General features: G+C 35.3%; 1 protein-coding gene across 1 annotated transcript in view; it reads left to right on the forward strand.

Moving 5' to 3' along the window:
* Window positions 1-20,598, forward strand: part of HSD17B4 (hydroxysteroid 17-beta dehydrogenase 4) — an 82,743-nt gene that overhangs the window by 41,567 nt on the left and 20,578 nt on the right. The window contains exons 14-18 of the mRNA XM_037147821.2: window positions 396-447; window positions 4,731-4,802; window positions 6,894-6,997; window positions 10,528-10,593; window positions 20,357-20,426. Of these exons, the coding sequence (XP_037003716.2) occupies window positions 396-447; window positions 4,731-4,802; window positions 6,894-6,997; window positions 10,528-10,593; window positions 20,357-20,426 (364 nt within the window). The remainder of the gene's footprint in view (window positions 1-395; window positions 448-4,730; window positions 4,803-6,893; window positions 6,998-10,527; window positions 10,594-20,356; window positions 20,427-20,598) is intronic.

The raw sequence follows: 20,598 nt of genomic DNA on the forward strand, positions 1-20,598 counted from the left end.
CTATGCCTCCATCTTGGCTGGAACCTGTTCATTTTCATTCAACAGATATTTATTGGATACTCAATATGTTCCAGGCACAGTGATAAATACTGAAAGTATAGCTTAGTTTAGCAAATAATCCATAATTATCAGTTAGTGAGGATTTATCAATGTTTAAAAAGAAAGCAAATATAAGGTGTGGTCTCTGCTCCAAAAGACAGTTTTTAGATTGGTGGACTGATTATTTCTGCATCGTGTGATTAAGAAGTAGAAGCCAAAGTGAGACAGATGATTTGGGGAAAGTAGTGGTATGAGCATGTAGACAGTGAAATGTCACTTTTGATTAGCAATATCTTATAGGCAGAACCTGTGGAAAAAGAAAATCTGCTAATAAAATTTTGCTTATCCTAACATAGGTTCTGCATGGAGAGCAGTACTTGGAGTTGTATAAACCACTTCCCAGAGCAGGTGAGTTCTTGATGTGCTGATTCCATAATCACACCATAATTTTATTTTCTGACTAACCTTCCAGCTGTGTCAGTGTGTTAAATTGGCATTCAGTGACCAGGCTAAACCAGGTCACACGTTATTTATGTCCTTGTCAGCCATTAGAAAAGGTTAATACTAACTAATACTTGGTTATCTTATACTTTGTTTATTAATAGTCTTATTTAATAAGTTACTTCAAAATCTAACAGTTTATTGATGTATGGTAATTAAGAACTGAAAGGAGCATTTTTGTTTGTGTGTTCTAAACTTACTGATTGTGTATAATCAGTTATGGTTCCTGTTAATACAGTAGTCTTTTCTCACGTGTTTATGTTGGTACTGATTTTCATGAAGCAAACCATGTTAAAAGATACAGAATTTTTGTATCTTTAATGTTTTATTTTTCATTATAATGTCTTGTTCAGTAAAGCTTCTCATTTTATTCTTTCTCTATAATTTGACATATTTGTTTCGTTTTGCTACTTTGATGTTAGAATATTGTCTAATTCTATACTGACCATTTAAGTTGGTGAAAGACAAAAAAATGTTTGTCATTTCACATTATATAAGGTAGAGGTCAGCAAATAGCTAGAATCCTAGTTTTTTTCTTCAGTCTTCTTCTTTTACTAAAAATTATGAGATTCTTACTGCTTAACGCTGAGTAGCTTTAGTTCAGCGGTAGTGTTACAGCATCGGGTGCACACAGCTCTTTCCGTCTGAGGCCGTGCCCAGCGTGTGGTGGCCCCATTTCCCTCTCTGCTGGGCACCTGCCACGTGTAAAGCACAGTGTTCGGTTTTGGATAATTTTGTGGTCTGGCTGCATATCAGAGTCACCAGTACTACATTATATTATATTACCTGTTATCTGAAATACAATATGGATTCCATGTCCCAGCTCTGGAGATTTCATGTGCACACATGTGTCATGTTTGGGTGGTATGATGGTGGTGGTGGTGGAGGATGGGAAGCTTCCTGTGTGTTTTGTACGCATCCAGCCTAACACGTTCATTTGGGAAATGGTGTTACGAGAAGGGAAGAAATGTGTAAGATAGGTTTCTGCCACTACAGATTTTAAATATGAAAAGAGATTAGAAATATGTTAAAAAATGATTGCAACAAATAGGTGCTTTCAATAGGTGTGGAAAAGACTTTTCTTAGTTTCTTGTATTTCCTTAGCCTTAAGTTATATTTCTCATGATTACTTTTTATCAGAAGCTCCTGTGTATTTTTAAGTAGTTTTAAAGTTTATTGTCTAGTAAATGTAAATACTGAAAATTCAAGATACTTACAGTTTGGAACCTCATTAAAAACCTGCAGAAAACCAAGGTTTGACCAATATTTGTAACATCTTCGTAAAACATACTAGTTGATGAGACATAGGAACTCAGGCATTGGGAGACTGGTGTCACCATCTCTGTATCTCTTACTCATTTGTTAGCCACAGTGATACTATCACAGGTTGATTTACTGCTCCTTGTGGTAAGAATATAAACATAATTGGACAGAGTGCAAGAAACTGAAGAGTGCACTTTACTTTCCATTGTGAACTACACATGGACTAGTCTAGCATGTGCTGGTTTCTAGCTTTTCTGGGGTCAGATGTTTGATCTTTATTATGTTTCTATTTCATGTCATTCTTTCTTTTTATGATTCACTACTTTCTTGAGATGGTTTCTGTTATTAGGGAAAAACAATACTGTATTTTATCTGGAAAGTGAGATTGATTATGTTACCAATATCTGACAGGGAATATGTAGCTATTAAATATTAGTATATGTAAATGTGCTATGAATGGTTAAGCATTATGCAAATGTAATTATCCCAAGTTTCCCAAATAGAACCTCATGGATATGTGGTTTTGATTGTTAGGGTAGATTTAACCATTTTCTCTTGAAGTACTCATGTTTAAGTAGATTTTAATAAAATTATACAATAACATGTTCTCATTATAGAGAATTCATAAATTATAGAAAAGTGGAGGAAGAAAACAATTGCTTGTTAATTAATTATTCACTCACTGAATATTTATTAAATACCAGTACCTATTTTGTGCCAGGCATTACACTAAGCTTGGTAATGTAACCATGAAAAGACATTGTCTTTACTTTTGCAGAGCTTAGAACTTGTCTAATGGTGTACAGAGACAATGGGCAGTGATTGGCACTGTGTAATACATTGTAATGGAAGAAGGATAAGTTTGTTACAGGAGCACATAGGAAAACCTAGAATGCAACTTGAGGGGTTGAGGGAGGCTTCTTGGTAGAAATGAAATTTAAATTGAGATCTGAAATTAGGAGTTAGTGTTCAGAGGAGATTGAAAAATATTTCATGTAATGGCAATACTCTGTGCAAAAGTTTGGAAGTGAGAAAAAGCATTGATTGTTAGGGGAACTAAAAATAGTTACAGCTTCCTTAAAGACAGCTTGGGGAGGGAAGCAAGGTGTGAGAGCAGAGAGGTAAAATGGTCTTGCAAAGCCTCGAAAATCAGGTGAAGAAGTTTGGATTTATTTAAAGGCAATAGATAGCCACTGAAGGACTATAAGCAGGAGAGAATTATATGATCAGATGTGGATTTTAAAAAGCATCAGTTCTGCTTGGAGTACAAGCAGATGAGACAGGGAAGGAGACTTTGTAAGGCACTGTAGTAATAATCGAAGTAAGGGACCATGGTTGATTGTATAGGTTGACCATGTGGGTGGGTGCAGGTGAAGGAATTGCAGAGGTATGTAGAAAGTAGACCTCATGTTTGATTGGCCGTGGAATTGATCAACTGGGGATATCATCACCAGTTCATCAACAGTTTTCTGATGGCTTGCTAATAATAAGTTCTCGGTATTCTGCTGCTGTGAATGAATGGAGTATAGAAACAACTCTGTCTTCTGCTCCCATGGGGCATATAATCTTGTTGGTGAGGAGGGTAGCCACAGATTGTGTAATTGCAACTACATGTGGTAAACATTACAGAAGAACTGACTTGAAGAGAGGTTTAAAGAAAGATTTTAGTGTGATACACAGTTAGGTAAAGAAAGAAGGAAAGAACATACCAGACAGAGCCAAGGGCCTGTGTAAAGGCCCTCAATATACATGAAGCCTGGCAGTGGTGGCAGGAAATAGTATCACATAGATCATGTTAGGGAATTTTATATTTATCACAAGAGCCCTGGGAGGTGGTGGGGAGAGGCGTAATGGTGGTGGTGTTGGGAAGAGCAGTTAATTGCATTGTCAGATTCGACTTTGGGAAAAATCGCCTCAGACATGTACAGACCGGAGTGGATGTGCAGGCACCTACTTAAGTCTGTTGTGGTAGTTCCAGTGAAATGACGGTAGCTTGCATTAAGGTGGTAGTGGAGAGATGGGAAGAACTGGGTGGGTCTGAGAGTTGTTTAGGGGTGAATGTGGCCAATATGGATATCATCTGTGGCTTCTTTTTTACCATCTTGCACATCCAGTTACCGGATGTGATTCTAGTTCTTTCTCTCCCTTCAGTACATCCGAATCCTGCTATTTCTGTCTACCTCCACCTCTATGTCTTTCTTTAGTCCACTTTCTAGGTGTTCTTCTTATTTTCTAAGTGTTTTTTCTGCCGCCATTCTTGTTCCCATTAGGTCTATTTACCACACTGAGGCCAGAATATTTCCAAAATGCAACTGTGCTTGTCACTTACTTATTAAAAACCACAGATGGCTCTTCCTAGACTTAAGGATGAAACAGAAGTTTTTAGTATAATCTAACTGATTTCAGAAATCAGTGATGGTGCTCAAGTTTCTGGCTTGGGCTATTGTGTGACTAGTACAATTCATTCGTATATGGAACAAAGAGAAAAGCAGATTAGCAGGTTTGAGAAAAAGATGAGTTTACTCCCAGACAGTGAAGATCCATCAGGACATCACCAGTTAAATGATGGAAAGAAGACGCATAAAAATACCCAATGATTAGAGAGAAACAGTGGCTCATTGAATCCAGTAGAGATTTGAGAAGGAATGGGGTAAATGGTATCAGTTGTATGCTTAATTAATGTTTGTTAGATAATTAAAAATTGTTATTTCTTAAAATCTAATTTATCAGAATTACTGATGTTTCAAATTTAGTGACTCAGGTATTCTGGTTAAAAATTATTTCAAACCCTACTTTTTAGTTTCGTTGGACTTCCGATTAAATTCTCTCATGTCTTAACATAACTTACAGCTTTTAACACAGCCTATTCATTTACTTATGGTCTTTAAAACAGTGTGTTTATTTATTTATTTTACTTTTCATTTTAGGAACATTAAAATGTGAAGCAGTTATTGCTGATATCCTAGATAAAGGATCCGGTTTAGTAATTCTTATGGATGGTAACTCATTTCTGGTTCTTATAACAATATTGTTAAACTGATAGGCTTTGTATGTAACAGAGTACTTCACCATACAAGTGATTAGTAAGTTTGTATTTGTCAGTTTGTGGGAAAACAAGACAAGCAATCTAAAGTGTATAAACTTTTTTTAGAAAATAAGGGAGGAGGGGAAGAAGGGGAGTAGGTTGGGGTGAGGGGTGGGGACAGTGGGACATTGCAGGCAATTTCAGACAATATAACCAAAGCACAGAAGAAGTGTGGCTGGTTTGAAGAACACAGAGGAGAATTATACTTACTGGAGTATGTTTTTGACAGGAAGGGATACATAGACAGCCCTCAGTTGATAATTAAGCAGTATTGTAAATATACTTTTCTATGTTGGCCCTTTGGAACTTGGAACATATTTGACCCCTTAATCAATCATTTGGGCCTACTGAACTCATAATATGGTTTAAACACCACAGCCACATTATATTTGCAGTGGAAAAAATAAATAGTAGTTTAATAAATGTTGACATAATTAAATCTGAGCTATAGATACATTGCTTAAAATTGATTTTTTAAAAGTTTAAGAACAAAAGAAATAGATATCGTCAAAAAATTTAGAAATAATGGCAATGGGAAGTTTAATATTGTCTGATATTTGGAATATAGATGTTATCATTTTCGTTCTAAATACATAGGAAGTTATACTGTAGATGCTGTTTTGAAACCAGTCCTATTTTTACTTAATAATGTATTGAGAACATTTTTGATGCTCTTAAATATTCTGCTACATTGTTTCTGTTAACAGTATTTCATCATATGTTAGTTATCTCTCCTTTTCCTCTCTTTTTATCTTCCTCCTCTTTTCTAGATTTTCATATTTTCTTGTCATTCCAAATGTTGGCCAGTATTCAGCTTTAATTCTCCCAGTTTTCTTTTAGCCTTCTCACTATTCTATCAAAAGTAATATACCACAAAACAAAACTTTTGCAGTAACCGGCCCTGGCTGGTATAGCTCAGTGGATTGAATGCGGGCCTGCGAACCAAACAACCAAGGTTCGATTCCCAGTCATGGTACATGCCTGGGTTGCAGGCCAGTTCCCAGCAGGGGGCACATGAGAGGCATCCGCACATTGATGTTTCTTTCCCTCTCTCCTTCCCTTCCCCTTTAAAGATAAATAAAACCTTAAAAAAAAAAAAAAAAACTTCTGCAGTAACCTTAGCTTTAACTTTTACTGTTTTCTCTTGACCTAATCCATTTATTTAACTGTAGCTTGGCAATGTGTAATAATGTATCAGAATTTGTAGATAAAGCATAGATAAAGTTAGATTTACAGTTTCTTATGTAATAAAGACAAAAATTTCATTTTAAGTACAAATTGCTATGACTTCTTATTTTTTGTTATAATTGGATTTTTCCTGTCATGCAGTTCAAATTCATATTCCTAGTTTTCTAGAGCTGCAGATACAGATAATACTCAAACTCTCACTAGGAAATTAGTCAGTAGAAAGAGGGCAGCTGTCTTACATTCATTTATTACTTGCTTACCTATCTACTAACTTGCTCAGTGGTCATTTATCCATTGATTAATTAATTTAATAAATATTTATTAGGTGTCTTTTTTGTCCCAGCTATTCTAATTGTTGGGAATATGATGGTGAGCAAAACAGCCATGTTCCTGCCCTCCCGAAGCTTATCCCTGTGTTCTCACTTCTTTCCTGTTTTACATTCCAGGCTCTTTTTGAGTGCTTTGGCAGACTGTTTGAAAGTTAGACTGCGAGGTTACTGAATTTATAGTGGGATTGTTTGAAATGTTTGAGATGGAGAGAATTGAAATATTAAAGTTGGGAGGTTTAAAAATAGGTGAGAGAAGCTGCTATTTCATAGTCAAGAAAGGGTTTGTGAATGTCTTCTGTCTGCCTTCCAGCAGCTGGGACTGAGTGAGTTAAAATGAAATGCATTGTAATCCAAACTCAAGCATCTTTAAATTACAAAACCTTTTAGGAATTGCATTTTGTTTTTAAAACTTTTATAAGAATTGCTGATTGGTTATCTAGTTACAACTTTTGATAACTTACTATTATTTTTTTTTTTTTACTTTTCAGTCCATTCTTATTCTGGAAAGGAACTTATATGTTATAATCAGTTCTCTTTATTTGTTGTTGGCTCCGGAGGTTTTGGTGGAAAACGGACATCAGACAAAGTCAAGGTAGGCTATGGCTTTATAAGCAAAATAAATGTGCAGTTAAGGATCCTTACCTATATTTTGAACTTACTACTTCACTATACATATTATTTCATACAGTAGAGGCTCAGTAATCCATACTTCTCTGAGTCAGAATTTGTTCCTTGGATTTGAAATGTTTATATTTGCATATTTTAATACATAACATGTTATACATAGCAAAATCTGACTGAGTGTGATATACCTGAAATATTATGGGTATATTATTACTTTTTTACACAAACTTTGCAGCACCCAGAAGTCTTTAGAAAAGCCTAACATGTACAAAGTGATTCTTATAAAAATTAAAATCTTCATTCACTAAATGATGTAAGCATTTCACCTGTGTAAGACAATTCTAGTTATTCTTCAGTTCCCAGACTATATTTAAAAACACATTTTTTCTAAAAATATTTTAGAACTTGGATTTGACACAAATTTAACTTGGCCTTTGCCTCTAATTTATTTGAGGTAGTAAGATTATACTGTGATAAATATTCTGGAATGAATAAGGCATTATTAAAGACAGTATCAAGAGACTGCTTCTGGAGTCATGGTGTGAGGAGTTCCTTGGACCCTTTCACCAGTGAAACAATCATAACTAGTAAAATTAAATATAAAAAAAGAAAGTTTAAAGTTCCTGGGAATTGTTCTAAGGGAATTAGCAGATGAACAAATGTCTATTCAATGTCTGTATCCAGGTTAGTGCAGTGAGAATCTCTGACATTTGAGCCACAACTCTCTTTCCTTCCTCTTCTCCTGGTTCAGCATCATAGAAGCTTCACTTCAGGCATGTGCAACTGAGAATACAGGATCCTTCTGCTCTTAGCTCTCAAAACAGGGCCGTGCTACCTTCCCTGGAGGAGCATGTCACTAATTTTTGTTATTCCCCCACAGCTGGTGATGCAGAAGCTCCATGCGGGGTGAAAGTGGCTGTGTTTTGTGTTCCTCTGACCAGCCACCCCCTTGTAGGGCAGAGACTGTCCCACCCATGGCAGGCTGGGAATACAGGGCCCTCGTCTTTCTTGCCCCAGCTTGCTCTTAGAGTGAGGGTTCCAAGAAGTTACCACTCCTGTCCAGCGTTCTACTTTTAGAGTGAGGATATTACTTGGAGAAAGGTGGGCCACCATCTCCACTTTCATCTCTGCTGCAGTGGTGCAGAGTTTTTGCCCAAGGGGCAAGGCTAGCTGAAATAATGAGAGCTCTGAAGCTTTTCCCAAGGAGACTGACTCATTTTGGAACAGAGTATTTGGAAGTTTAAAGTAAGGATATCTTCAAAAATAAGGTTAGTTTGGTGATAATCAAGAAGAGGCTGGTAGGTTCGTGAGAACAGTAAGTTAAACTGGCCTAACTCGAAGTTTACTAGAGAGAACCACAGACTGAGACAGCTGAGTAGAGACATCCTAAGATCCTAACACATCTCTAAGACTAGCCTCAAAGACTGACTACCCCTGTAAAGAGTCCTGTCTTTATTATTTATTTATTTATAATATTTTTATTTTTCAATTTAAGTTGATAAACAATAGTATATTTAGGTGTATACCTCAGTGATTAGACATTATACAACTTACTAAGTGATCATCCTGATAAATCTCACACCCATCTGACGCCACACATAGTTATTAGACTATTATTGACTATATTCCCCGTGCTGTACTTTACATCCCCACAACTGTTATGTAACAACTATTGGTACTTTTTAATCCTTTCTCCTTTTTCACTCATCTCCCCAACCTTCCTTTCATCTGTCAATTGTTAAATTGTTCTCTGCATCTATGCGCCTGTTTTTTTCTGCTTGTTTGTTTATTTTGTTTTTTAAATTTAATAGTTGATATTTATATTGGTAGATATTGCCATTTTATTGTTCATAGTGATCTTATTTTTTTTTCTTCTTAAAGAACACCTTTTAAAATTTCATGTACTGGTAGTGATGGACTTTTTTAGCTTTTTCTTGTCTGGGAAGCTCTTTATATGTTCTTTGATTCTAAGTGCTTTGCTGGGTTGACTAATCTTGGTTGTAGGTTCTTGCTTTTCATCACTTTGAATATTTCTTGCCACTACCTTCTGGCCTTTTGACTTTGTGTTGAAAAATCAGCTGAAAATCTTGTGAGAGCACTGTTGTAGATAACCAACTTCTTTTCTCTAAGGGCTTTTAAGGTTTTCTCTTTGTCTTTAATCTTTGGCATTTTAGTTATGATGTGTCTTGGTGTGGGCCTCTCTGGGTTCGCCTTGCTTGAGACTCCCTGTGCTTCCTGGACTTGTATGTCTGTTTCCTTCACCAGGTTAGGGAAGTTTCTGTCACTCATTTTTCAAATAGGTTTTCAGTCTCTTGCTCTCTCTCATATCCTTCTGGCACCCCCATGATGTGAATGTTGGTATGCTGGAAGTTGTCCCAGAGGCTCCTTACACTATCCTCATGTTTTTGGATTCTTTTTTCTTTCTGCTATTCACACTAGGTATTTTTTGCTTCTTTATATTCCACATTGCTGAATTGATTTTCAGCTTCACCTACTCTACTGTAGCTTTGCTGTAAATTATTCTTAACTTCAGGTAGTGTATTCTTCATTTGGAACTGTTCTTTTTTTATGGTTTCCATGTCCGTTTCCACTGTTGAGGTTCTCATTAAGTTCATTGAGCATCCTTATAACCACTGTTTTGAACTCTCCAAAAGAGAGTTCTCTTGCTTCTCTCCATTTTGTTTGTCTTTTTCTGGAGTTTTGTCTTGTTCTTTCTTTTGAGACATGTTTCTTTGTCTCTTAATTTTGGTAGCCTCTCTGTGTTTGTTTCTGTGTATTAGGTGGAGCTACTATGTCCCCTGGGCTTGGTAGAATGGCTTTGTGTCATAGGTGTTCTACAGGGTCCAGTGGCACACCCTCCCCAGTCACTTAAGCTGGGCACTCCAGGTGTGCTCTGCCCTGTGGGCTGTGTACACTCTCCTGTTATACTGGAACCTTGATTGTTGTTCACACAATGGGGAGGATTTACCAGCAGAATGATCAGGTGCAAGGATTGTTGCAGCTGCACCTGTGATCACCAATACCACAGGGGATCAGCTGTTCAGGGGCCCACCCAATAGAGCAGGACTTACTTCAGTGGGACTCTGGTGTTCACTGAGTGCTCTCCTTGAGTGTATCACTTGTGGAGGTGGTTGGGTGGTGCTGTGACATGGTCTGAAGCTATTCAGATGTGAATTGTTTGTCTAATTTTTATAGCTATCATCATCTTTTGCAGTTGGAAAAGAGTCTTTACCTTTTTCTCCTTTGTGGCCTAGAGGATGGATCTCATTATATAACTTCTTTCCTTAAACAGGGAAACCATAATGTAGATGAAGCTAGGTGTTATGAAACTTTACACATCGTTATTTCCTGAACATAAAATATTTTTTTAAAAAATGTGTTATCCAATTTATAGATTTTATTATTTTAAAACATGGTTGGTTATCAAATACTAGTTTGGGTAAAGAGAATAAATATTACTTGTTAGTATTTAACATTCTTTTTTTTTTTTAATTTCAGGAAGCTGTAGCTGTACCTAATAGACATCCTGATGCTGTAGTTAGAGACACCACCTCACTTAATCAGGTAAGATTATATATTTTAAAAGTGATAAAGCCGCCTGACTTCTGATACTTTTTAATTAAGAACTCTTGACACCCTATAATTTTTTGAGTCCAAAAATAGTGCCTGTGTCTTTCAATATAATAAAAAAAACTTTTGTGATCGGAATTCATTCTTTCTAAATTTTTATTTATCATTTTTTCTCCATTAGGTATCAAAAGATAATATAAAATAGTTTTTCATTAGTCAGTTAAAAAAGCGTTATGCTTTCTTGGTGATGATGAACTGCATGCTTTATGGAGACTGACATATTCAGTAGTGAAGAATTTTATGAAAGCCTTAGAGAACAGAATAGAAAAGAATACAAAGGTAAATTTTAGTCATCCTTTATTGGGAAAAAAGCTAAGCTTCATTGCTTGGAATCAGATTATATTATGTGAACTTTAGCAGATAGTCAAAATAAAAGCATCTTAGAAGGAATAGGTGATTTAAACTTTTTCATTTGATATAAATAACTTGTTTCCTGATGATGGATATAAAATGCCCTGTCAGTTAGTAAATTCTGTATGTAGAGACTTATTTAAGAAACAAAAGGTAGCCATAAAGTGAGAAAAACAACTTTATTTTTGAGAGACCTGAAGGTTATTTCCTAAAGTGACCAGGAAGTCCAACTATGCAGAGACAGAGTAGAACATGTAACGCTCTGGTCGTGCTGTGAGTGAACATGTAGTGGCAGCGGAGTATTTACAGAGCCACTTTTCTTGGTGCTTATTTTGATGTGCTTGCCATGAGAACTTCTGCAGGATTTGTGTGTGCTGGCAAATAGAAATATGGTTCCATGAGCCAGAAAGAATTAAGGTTGGTACACATTAATTGTATTTTCTACACTGTCTAATCGGATGATGGAGAGAATTCTTCAGATTAGTTTTTGCTTTTAAATGTTTTTCCAATTTCTGTTTCTTATGAATTTCTTAATAATGCTCCTATATTTATGTTTAATTAAACTTCATAGTAAAATCAACCTTTTAGGGCACTAAAGAAGAGAAAACGCACCACAGATTCATGGTGCAGAAAATCCACCAATGTTCTTTTATTATTCTTGGGTTATTGAAATAATAAAATATATTTGCTATAGATAAGAAAAACTGAGTAGTTTCCAAGGCTTGAATTTCTACACACAGTAGTAGAGAAATTTTTCTTTACTTTTTCAGATGATTAGTGCTTTTTACTAGCTTTTAGCAGAGCTGACTGTTTTGCTGCATGATGAATATTGTTAACAAATATTTTTATGTATATAATGAAATATTTTTATGTATATGTATAAAAATCTGTCATTATTTGACAGAGATTACCATTTTGTATCATATGGTCATCCAACAATATGATGAAAGCTACATACTATTTTTTCAAAAAATATTTTGCATAAAACTTTGCATAAATTTTAGAGGATTTTGGGGTTTTTGAAACAGGGTCTGTGCTGTTGGAGATACAAACAAGCAGAAGAAATATGATCTCTTTCCAAGGAGCTAAAATGACACTCAAAATGTAGATACCTGAGTAGCTAGGGCACCTGTTCCAAGTAATAAATGCTGAAAATACAGGCCTTGGATTGTAGAGCAAGTGCTGTAGGCATTCAGAGGGGATGTGTATTAGGGAATGATATACAGGGGGTTTGGTAGGAGAGGTGGGTTTACTGACCTAAAATGCTGTGTAGATTTTTCTCTTTCACCAGAGATGTAGGGCTTGAAGTGAGGGCAGGAAGGGGATAAGAAGTAATGAGAGCAGACTGTAGGAGCATGATGTGTACAAGCAGTAAGAATTCAAGTATTTACGTTGGAGAGTAGTGAGAGGTGATTGCGGATGGGCTTGTCTTTAAGGAGAAGTGGAAATAAGAAAGACTAATTTTGTGCTAGGTAGGTATATCAGTGAGTACTGTGACTTTTCAATCAGTAAGGAAACTGGCCACCATATTTTTAATTCTACTAATGTTACTCTGGACTACTGTATTTATGATGTCTTTAGGAGACTCTTCATTTTCAGGCTGGTATGAGATTACAAGTGTACTTTATAGTTTTCATAATAAATAGAAAATTCATCTCCAGTAATCTAGACAGAACAAAGAATAAGTATGAGATGTTAGGCCTTGGATTTTGGGAGAATGAAAACAAATATCTAGTTTCCCCCTGTATATGTACTACTTACTCTAACAATTAGGATTTTAATTATCATCATTATTAAGTAAGTTATTATTATTATGGTTATACTATTATAATTATTGTGGTTATACACTAATGGTATAACATAAATTATGTACGTTATTACTGAAATGTTATACTATAAATTAAAATAAAAGTCTTTATTAAATTACCATGTTTGTTATATGTACTACCTTTTCTGGTTTGTTTTGTCTTCAAATGATTTTATTATTTTTCACACCTCTGTGGATTGACTGGGTGGTTCTTCTCTACTGTATTTCTGTCACTCATGCAGCTGTTCTCAGATGGTGGCTGGGCAGGGTTAGAAGGTCCAAGGTGGCTTCTCACAAGTATAGGGTCTTGTTGCTGACTGTTGTCTGGGGTGCCTATAATCTTCCACAAGGTGTCTCATCTGTATGACCACCAAAGGGACCTCTATTTAGACTCCTGGGGCTCTTCTGTATAGTACATACACATTCAGTACATACACGTTCCAGCTGAGTCTCCTAGAGCTCTAATATTTATCTGTTTGACTCAGGAAGACTTTTTGCTGTGTTTGGGTTTCCTTTCTTGTACTGCAGTCTGGAGAGTACCATCAGGCAAGGAGTGGTGGGTGGTTCATCTCTTTTGTTTCTATCAGGAATCGTAACCCTGCACTGCCTACTGTCCTGTGTCTAAGAACAGTGTCTCCCTTCCCCTTTAAAACACATTTTTTTCTAGTTGTTTACAGTGGAAGACTTAAGTCCATTCCAGGAACTCCAAGGCCTATACCTTCTTATATATCTTTAGTGCTTAGTTTTCTCATTTATTACTGTCTAGTTTTTCAGTTTTATTGCTTTCTACTTATTCTTTGCCTTCTACTTGTTTTATATATAACACTTAAAGAGCCTGTTTTATTTCTTTGTTTTTTATCTCCCTTATTGTTCCCGTTTTTTAATATTCATTAATTTTACTCTTTCAGAACACTTATCATTAATATATTATTCTTTCACTTTTTTCCTCATCTTTGTTTTAGTCTTATTTATTAACTCTTTTGCCTAAGGATTTGCATCATCTCCAGGTTGGATAAAGCTTATTCTCTGGTAGTTTTCTCCAAGAACGAAGGGCTCATATGTTGTATTCATTTGACTTCTGTATATTTATAACCATTTTTCTATACCCTTGATCAGGGTTGTCAAACTCATTTTCACTCGGGGCCACATCAGCCTCACTGTTACCTTCAAAGGGCAGAAGGTAATTTTAGGATTGTGTGAATGTAACTACTCCTTAACAGTAAAGCTAGAGCTTGGCGCTGCTACCAGGTAGAAACAAAGTACCGGGCCAGATAAAACAAGGTGGAGGGCCAGATTCAGTCCATGGGCCTTGTGTTTGCCACCTGTGCCCTAGATATTAGAAGGACAGCTTGGCTGGATATGAAATCCTGAGTTTTTATAAAATGGTGTTCTACTGTTGCCTTGCTTTTTTTTTTAATCCTCACACAAGGACATTCTCACTGATTTTAGAGAGGAAGGAAGGGAGAAAGAGAAACATCAATGTAAGAGAGAAACATTGATTGGCCACCCTCCTGTATGCACCCCAGGGGTGATTGAACCTGCAGTCTAGGTATGTGCTTTGTCCAGGAATCCAACCCACAACCTATTGTGTGTGATGACGCTCTTAACTAACTGAGCCACCTGGCCCTGGGTGTTCCCTTGCTTTATTTGTTGTTTTTGAGGAGTCTGATGCCACTCTAATGACCTTTCTCTAAGTTACTTGGTCTTTATCCTTGAGGCCCATAGAAATACATGTTTTTTTATATTTAAAATATAATCATTTTACCAGAATAGGTCTCAATGTTGATCATGCCAGGTCAGTTTTCCCATGTAGTTGGGGTGCTTTATGTATATTCAGATTTTCTTTTATTTTTCAAAAAGTTTTCTAGGATTATGATTTTAAATGTTAGGTCTTATTCATTGTTTTGTTTTCTCTTTTGGATCTTTTTTTGTCTTTTTTTCAACCACTTGTTTTTTTTAACTTCTTTCTTGATTGCCGTTCTCTTGGTTCTTTTCCTCCCTTTTTTTTTTTCTATGTCTCTTAGTAAATTTTTATTTGAATATCTTTGCCTTATAATTTAGTCTTCATTTCTGATATTTTCTTACATTTCTTGAGTTTAATCATCTTTTAACTCATTTATTAATGCTTATTATCCATTTATAGTCTTACTTTTCGAATTTCAGATTCCGGGATTTTTTTCATATTTTCAAATGCTTGAGTGTTAAAGTTTTCTTCTGTTTGGTAGTTTTTTGGTTTGGGGAAATTTCATTTGTTACAATGTTTTAGTTTATTTTCTCTTTTAGTCTTACAGTAGCTTTGTACCATGAAGATTATTTACCTATGTGCATTTTGTGGGCAGGTTGGTAGTTTCGGATGGTTTTTAAGATTTTCTCTTCAAGGAATTCAGGATTGCCTTCTGTTGTAGCAAAGTGAATTTTCTTGAGCGAATTTTGGGGCACTGTGGGGAGGTATTTAATTAACAAAAAATATTTTAAAGATTTTTTACTTATTTATTTCTAGAGAGGAAAAGGGAGGGAGAAAGAGAGAGAGTGAAATACCAATGTGTGGTTGCCTCTCTTGTGGCTTCCGCTGGGGACCTGGCCTGCAACCCAGGCATGTCCCCTGACTGGGAATCAATCCACTGAGCTATGTTAGCCAGGGCTAATTAACAAAAAATATTTTTAGTTCTTATTATCTTTCAGGATCATAAATTTTCTTTCTTCTTTTTTTCTTCATTATCCAGTCTTTAAAGGGACATCTTTGTTTTATTCTCTTATCCCCCAGAGGTGTTGTCTTTTTGGGATTGCCATTTGGAAGTCTGTTTCCTTTTAATGCTTTTCTTTATAGTCTATGTTCTAATCTTCCAGGTTTCTTCTCAGTATTTTCATCTGTAAGGTGGACTTTCTCTGACTAGAAATGATTTGTCTTTCTTTTGCTCTTTTCTCTTCCATGTCCTGCTTTTGTACTCCCTTCCCAATTTCCTGCCACCCTCCGCAGTAGCCTTGTGAGGGTGTTCAGGGCATAGCTCTGTTGGCAGTTGGTATTTATTTTTTTATTTATAAGAATTTGCAGTTTTTGGTGTTCTCTATTTTGTAGTTATTTTGCAGGTTTGGGATCTGTGTAGTTTTATTTGTTCTGGTTGATCTGTACACATTTTTGGAGGATGTGAGGATTTAGGAAGCACTAGTTTCTAAATGCGTTTATTTAGCATTTAGTTTAACTTAAGGGTACAGTTTTTAAAAATAAAAATTAAGAACTAATTTATTCATATATATAAAATCTTCCCACTTACATATAATGTACAAGTCAGTCAATTGGTAGGTATTTTTCTTAAGTTTTCTGTGTCTGTATGTGACTACATGAATTTCAGTGACTTCTTTATTAAGGCAGAAATGAAACAAAACAGACTTTCAGTTTTCATTCTGAAATACGAGATTCCTTTAAAATATTCTGAAAAATAAACCTTGACAGTTTTCCTTATTAGTATTCACAGAATGGTTATTTTGCATTATGTCAAAATTTAGTCAAACATCCAGTTGTTGCTGTCTTTAGTCATTTCTCATGATGGATCTTTTTTTGTCTTTGCGTATTTACTCTTCTATCTTTAAGAAGCAATGCTATCATTGAAATAATATATTTTTTCATATTTCTTTAATATGATGTTTTTAGAAGAATTTCTTTTCTTTTATAGGAATGACATCTGTGGTATAAGAATACTGGTACTAATCTTAAAAATTTGGTTGTCATATACTGTGGCCAAAGTTTTTATAATCATAGCTCACATTTATTGAGGTATTAATATTTATCAAGGATAATGCTTTGTAAGAGGTTTATTAACCTCTCAGGTTTTTTTTGTATTAGAAAATCAGGTGATAAAGAAATTTACTCATTAATGGCAGAGCTGTATTTGAACTCAGATCTGTCTGATGCCAAAGCCTATATAATCTATCATGAGTTTGTCAACTTCCCCTTCAGACTCTGAAGTATATCTTTTCTTTAATTTGTATGTAAATGATAATGTATATTTGCCTAGTGTTTTATTGTTTGTAAGAGGCTTTTAAAAATTATTTATCTTAAAAAATAAAAATTATCATTTATCTTGTAATAGAATTTTGAATTTTCTGTTTGTCCCTATAGTTCCATTAATTTTTACTTCATGTAATTTGAAGCTCTTAATGGATGGATTTTTAAAAAATATTTTGTTTATGCTATTATAATTGTCCCAATTTTTCTTCCTTAGTCCCTCTCTACCAAGTCCCACCCCCACTCCCTCAGGCTATCCCCACACCATTGTCCACGTCCATGGGTCATGCATATATATTCTTTGGCTAACCCCTTCACCTGCTTTCAGTCATTCCCTACCTCCCTCTTCCTCTCTTACAGCTGTCAGTCTGTTCCATGTTTTCTGAGCCTCTGATTCTTATTTGTTTGTTAGTTTATTTTGTTCCTTAGATTCAACATATAAGTGAGATCATATGGTATTTGTCTTTCACTGACTGGCTCATTTCACTTAGCATTAATAGTCTCCAGGTTTATTCATAGTGTCACAAAAGGTAAGAGTTCCTTCTTCCATATTGCTTCATAGTATTCCATTGTGTTAGTGTACCACAACTTTTTTATCCACTCGACTATTTATGTACTTGGGCTGCTTCCATATCTTGGCAATTGTAAATAATGCTGCTTTGAATTTCAAAGCATTTCTTAGCATATATTCTCAGAAGTGGAATCACTGGGCCAAAAGGCAGTTCCATTTTTCGTTTTTTAAGGAAACTCCATGCTATTTTCCATAGTGGCTGTACCAGTCTGCATTGCCAAAACAGTGCAGAGGGGTTCCCTGTTCTCCACATCCTCACCAGCACTTGTTTGTTGATTTATTGATGACAGCCATTCTGACAGGTGTGTGGTGACATCTCATTGTCATTTTCATTTGTATTTTCTGACAATTAGCAACATTGAGCATCTTTTCATATGTCTATTGGCCATCTGTATGCCCTCCTTGGAGAACTGTCTATTCAGGTCCTTTTCCCATTTTGTAATTGAGTTGTTTGTCTTGCTGGTGTTGAGTCGTGTAAGTTCTTATATATTTTGGAAGTTAAGCCCTCATTTAATATATCATTGGCAAGTATGTTCTCCCATACAGTTGGTTCCCTTTTCATTTTCATAATGGTTTCTTTAGCTGTGCAGAAGCTTGTTAATTTGATGTGATTCCAGTTATTTATTTTATTTCCCTTGTTCTGTGAGATATATTGGCAAAAATATTGCTTTGTGAGGTATCTGAAATTTTATTGTGTGTTTTCTCCTAGAATTTTAATGGCATTGTGACTTATACTGTCTTTTATCCACTTTGTGTTTATTGTAGTTTGTGGTGTACATTTCATTTTTTTGCATGTACCAGTCCAGTTTTCCCAACACCATTTATTGAAGAGACTCTCTTTACTTCACTGTATTCTCTTGCCTCCTCTGTCAAATGTTAATTGACCACAAAGGTGTGGGTTTATTTCCGGACTGAGTTCTGTTCCATTGACCTATATGTCTATTCATATACCAGTACCAGGCTGTTTCGATCCTTCCAACTTGGTTCTTGGCAGATTGCTGAGGCTGTTCAGGGTCTTTTTGGTTCTATATAAATTTTTGGAATATTGGTTCTAGATCTTTCAAATATACCATTGGTATTTTAATAGGAATTGCATTGAATCTATAGATTGCTTTGGGTAATACGAACATTTTAATCATGTTAATTCTTCCAGTCCATGAATATGGTATGTGCTTCCACTTACTTGTATCTTCCTCAGTTTGTTTCTTCACTGTTCTAAGATTTTCTGAGTACAGGCATTTTATCTTCTTGGTTAAATTTATTCCTATTTACCTTATTTATTTTATTTTATTTTTTATTTTTAGATAGAGGAGAAAGGAAAGAGAGAGAGGGAGAGAAACATCAATGTGTGGTTGCCTCTCTTGTGGCCCCGACTGGGGACCTGGCCCACAACCCAGGCATGTGCCCTGACTGGGAATCAAACCAGCGACACTTTAGCTCACAGGCCGGTACTCAGTCCACTGAGCCATACCAGCCAGGGCCTATACCTTATTTTTTTGCGTGTGTTGAAATAGTAAGGATTATTTTCTTAGGTGAATAAATGTTTTTGAATGTTACATTCTCTCTCTTTTTTTCCCCTGAAATTATTTATTTATTTATTTATTGTTCAAGTACAGTTTTCTGTCTTTTACTCCCATCCCATCCCACCCCCCAGTGCTCCCCACCTCCCTCCTATTTCTACCCCCCTTAGTTTTTGTCTATGTGTCCTTTATACTAGTTCCTGTAAATACATTCTCTTGATTAATTCATCCTTTTTAAATCTTGAACTTCTTATACAAAATCTTAATAGTTGATTGGATTTAGTTATTTTTTGAAGACATATAAAGGGAAAAATAATGAGTTATTGAAAAGTGTATAATTTTCATAACTATCATGTGGGGATAATGAGAAAGGAAAAGAGCTTATTTAAAACTTGTACAAAGCATATTAAAAAGGAAATGACATTTTCCTAATGTTAATTTCTGTGAATAAAATGTATTTAAAAAGAATAATCAGTAATTAAGGATAACAAAATAACTACAGAAATTAAGAAAGTCAGGTAACTGACATAGCTAGTCTATACACAACATTTTAATAGTCCCAGGAAGATTAACACAGCAATTGATAAGAAGGGAAGTCTTGAGATAGACCCAAAGGAGTCAAGTTAATATACAGATACATTAAATACTCAGCTGTTTTGTGAAATTCTTCCCCATGGTAGTTAAAAGTATTCTCTAATTTGAACAATGCCATATTTAAATGCTGGGAAGTATGGTCACTTGTTACTTATATCTTTCTGCTAATTTTGTCTTATCTAACTAAATAAGTGATACGAAAATCTGGACTAAGCAGAATTTTAATCTTAATGGCAAGCTACCAGTCTCTTTTTGCAGGATGAGCTGATGCTCAGGATTGTACCAGGAAAATGAAAGTTGTATAAAGTTTTTGCATTGACATTCATGTGTCTAGATTGTGTTACAAGCTTCAATTTAAAACACCCCATTTAAAAAGTTGGCATAAATTTTGTTTAGTAAGAAGAGGCCATAAACATGTACTTTATCTTAATTGTTTTTTAAATAGACCTTAATTTTTTTAATTTATTGATTTTACAAAGAGAGAGGGGAGTGAGGGAGAGACAGAGGTAGAGGTTTGTGTTCTTATTCATGCATCCTTTGGTGGTTTCTTGTATGAGAGTAGATTGATGGGTTTCTTTCTGTGAATTTCTCCTTAGGCATTGGTAACCAGGTTATCCCCTTCCTATTATGTGACAGTCTTCTTCAACTGGTTTCAGTGTCAGGTGTTACCAAAACACATTTGATTTACAGTTCATCTTTTTGTTAGAAATAGTTATTTTTTAATCAAAGCTTCAATTAGGTCCATTATAATGGATTTCATATACAGTAACCAGCTATGTGTCCTGTTTTTCTTTTAATGTATTCTAGGAAAGTGCTGAATACTAGTTACATTTATAATTCTTTCTGCACAGGCTGCTTTGTACCGCCTCAGTGGAGACTGGAATCCGTTACACATTGATCCTAACTTTGCCAGCTTAGGAGGTGAGTTGCTAGTAATACGTACCAATGTAAAATAGCTCAGTTATCTAAATGACTTAAAGAAATTGCTACTTATGACTGGCAGTTTAACATTTTAAAAATAGCCCTCTCATAATGTATTTATGCAAAGGATATGGAAAATTAGGAAATACTGTTCAGAAAATGGTGTAGTTGA

The sequence above is a fragment of the Artibeus jamaicensis genome, unplaced genomic scaffold (genome assembly GCF_021234435.1).
Source record: "Artibeus jamaicensis isolate MK-2021 breed Jamaican fruit bat unplaced genomic scaffold, CSHL_Jam_final contig_402, whole genome shotgun sequence".
NCBI classification, from domain to species: Eukaryota; Metazoa; Chordata; class Mammalia; order Chiroptera; family Phyllostomidae; genus Artibeus; species Artibeus jamaicensis.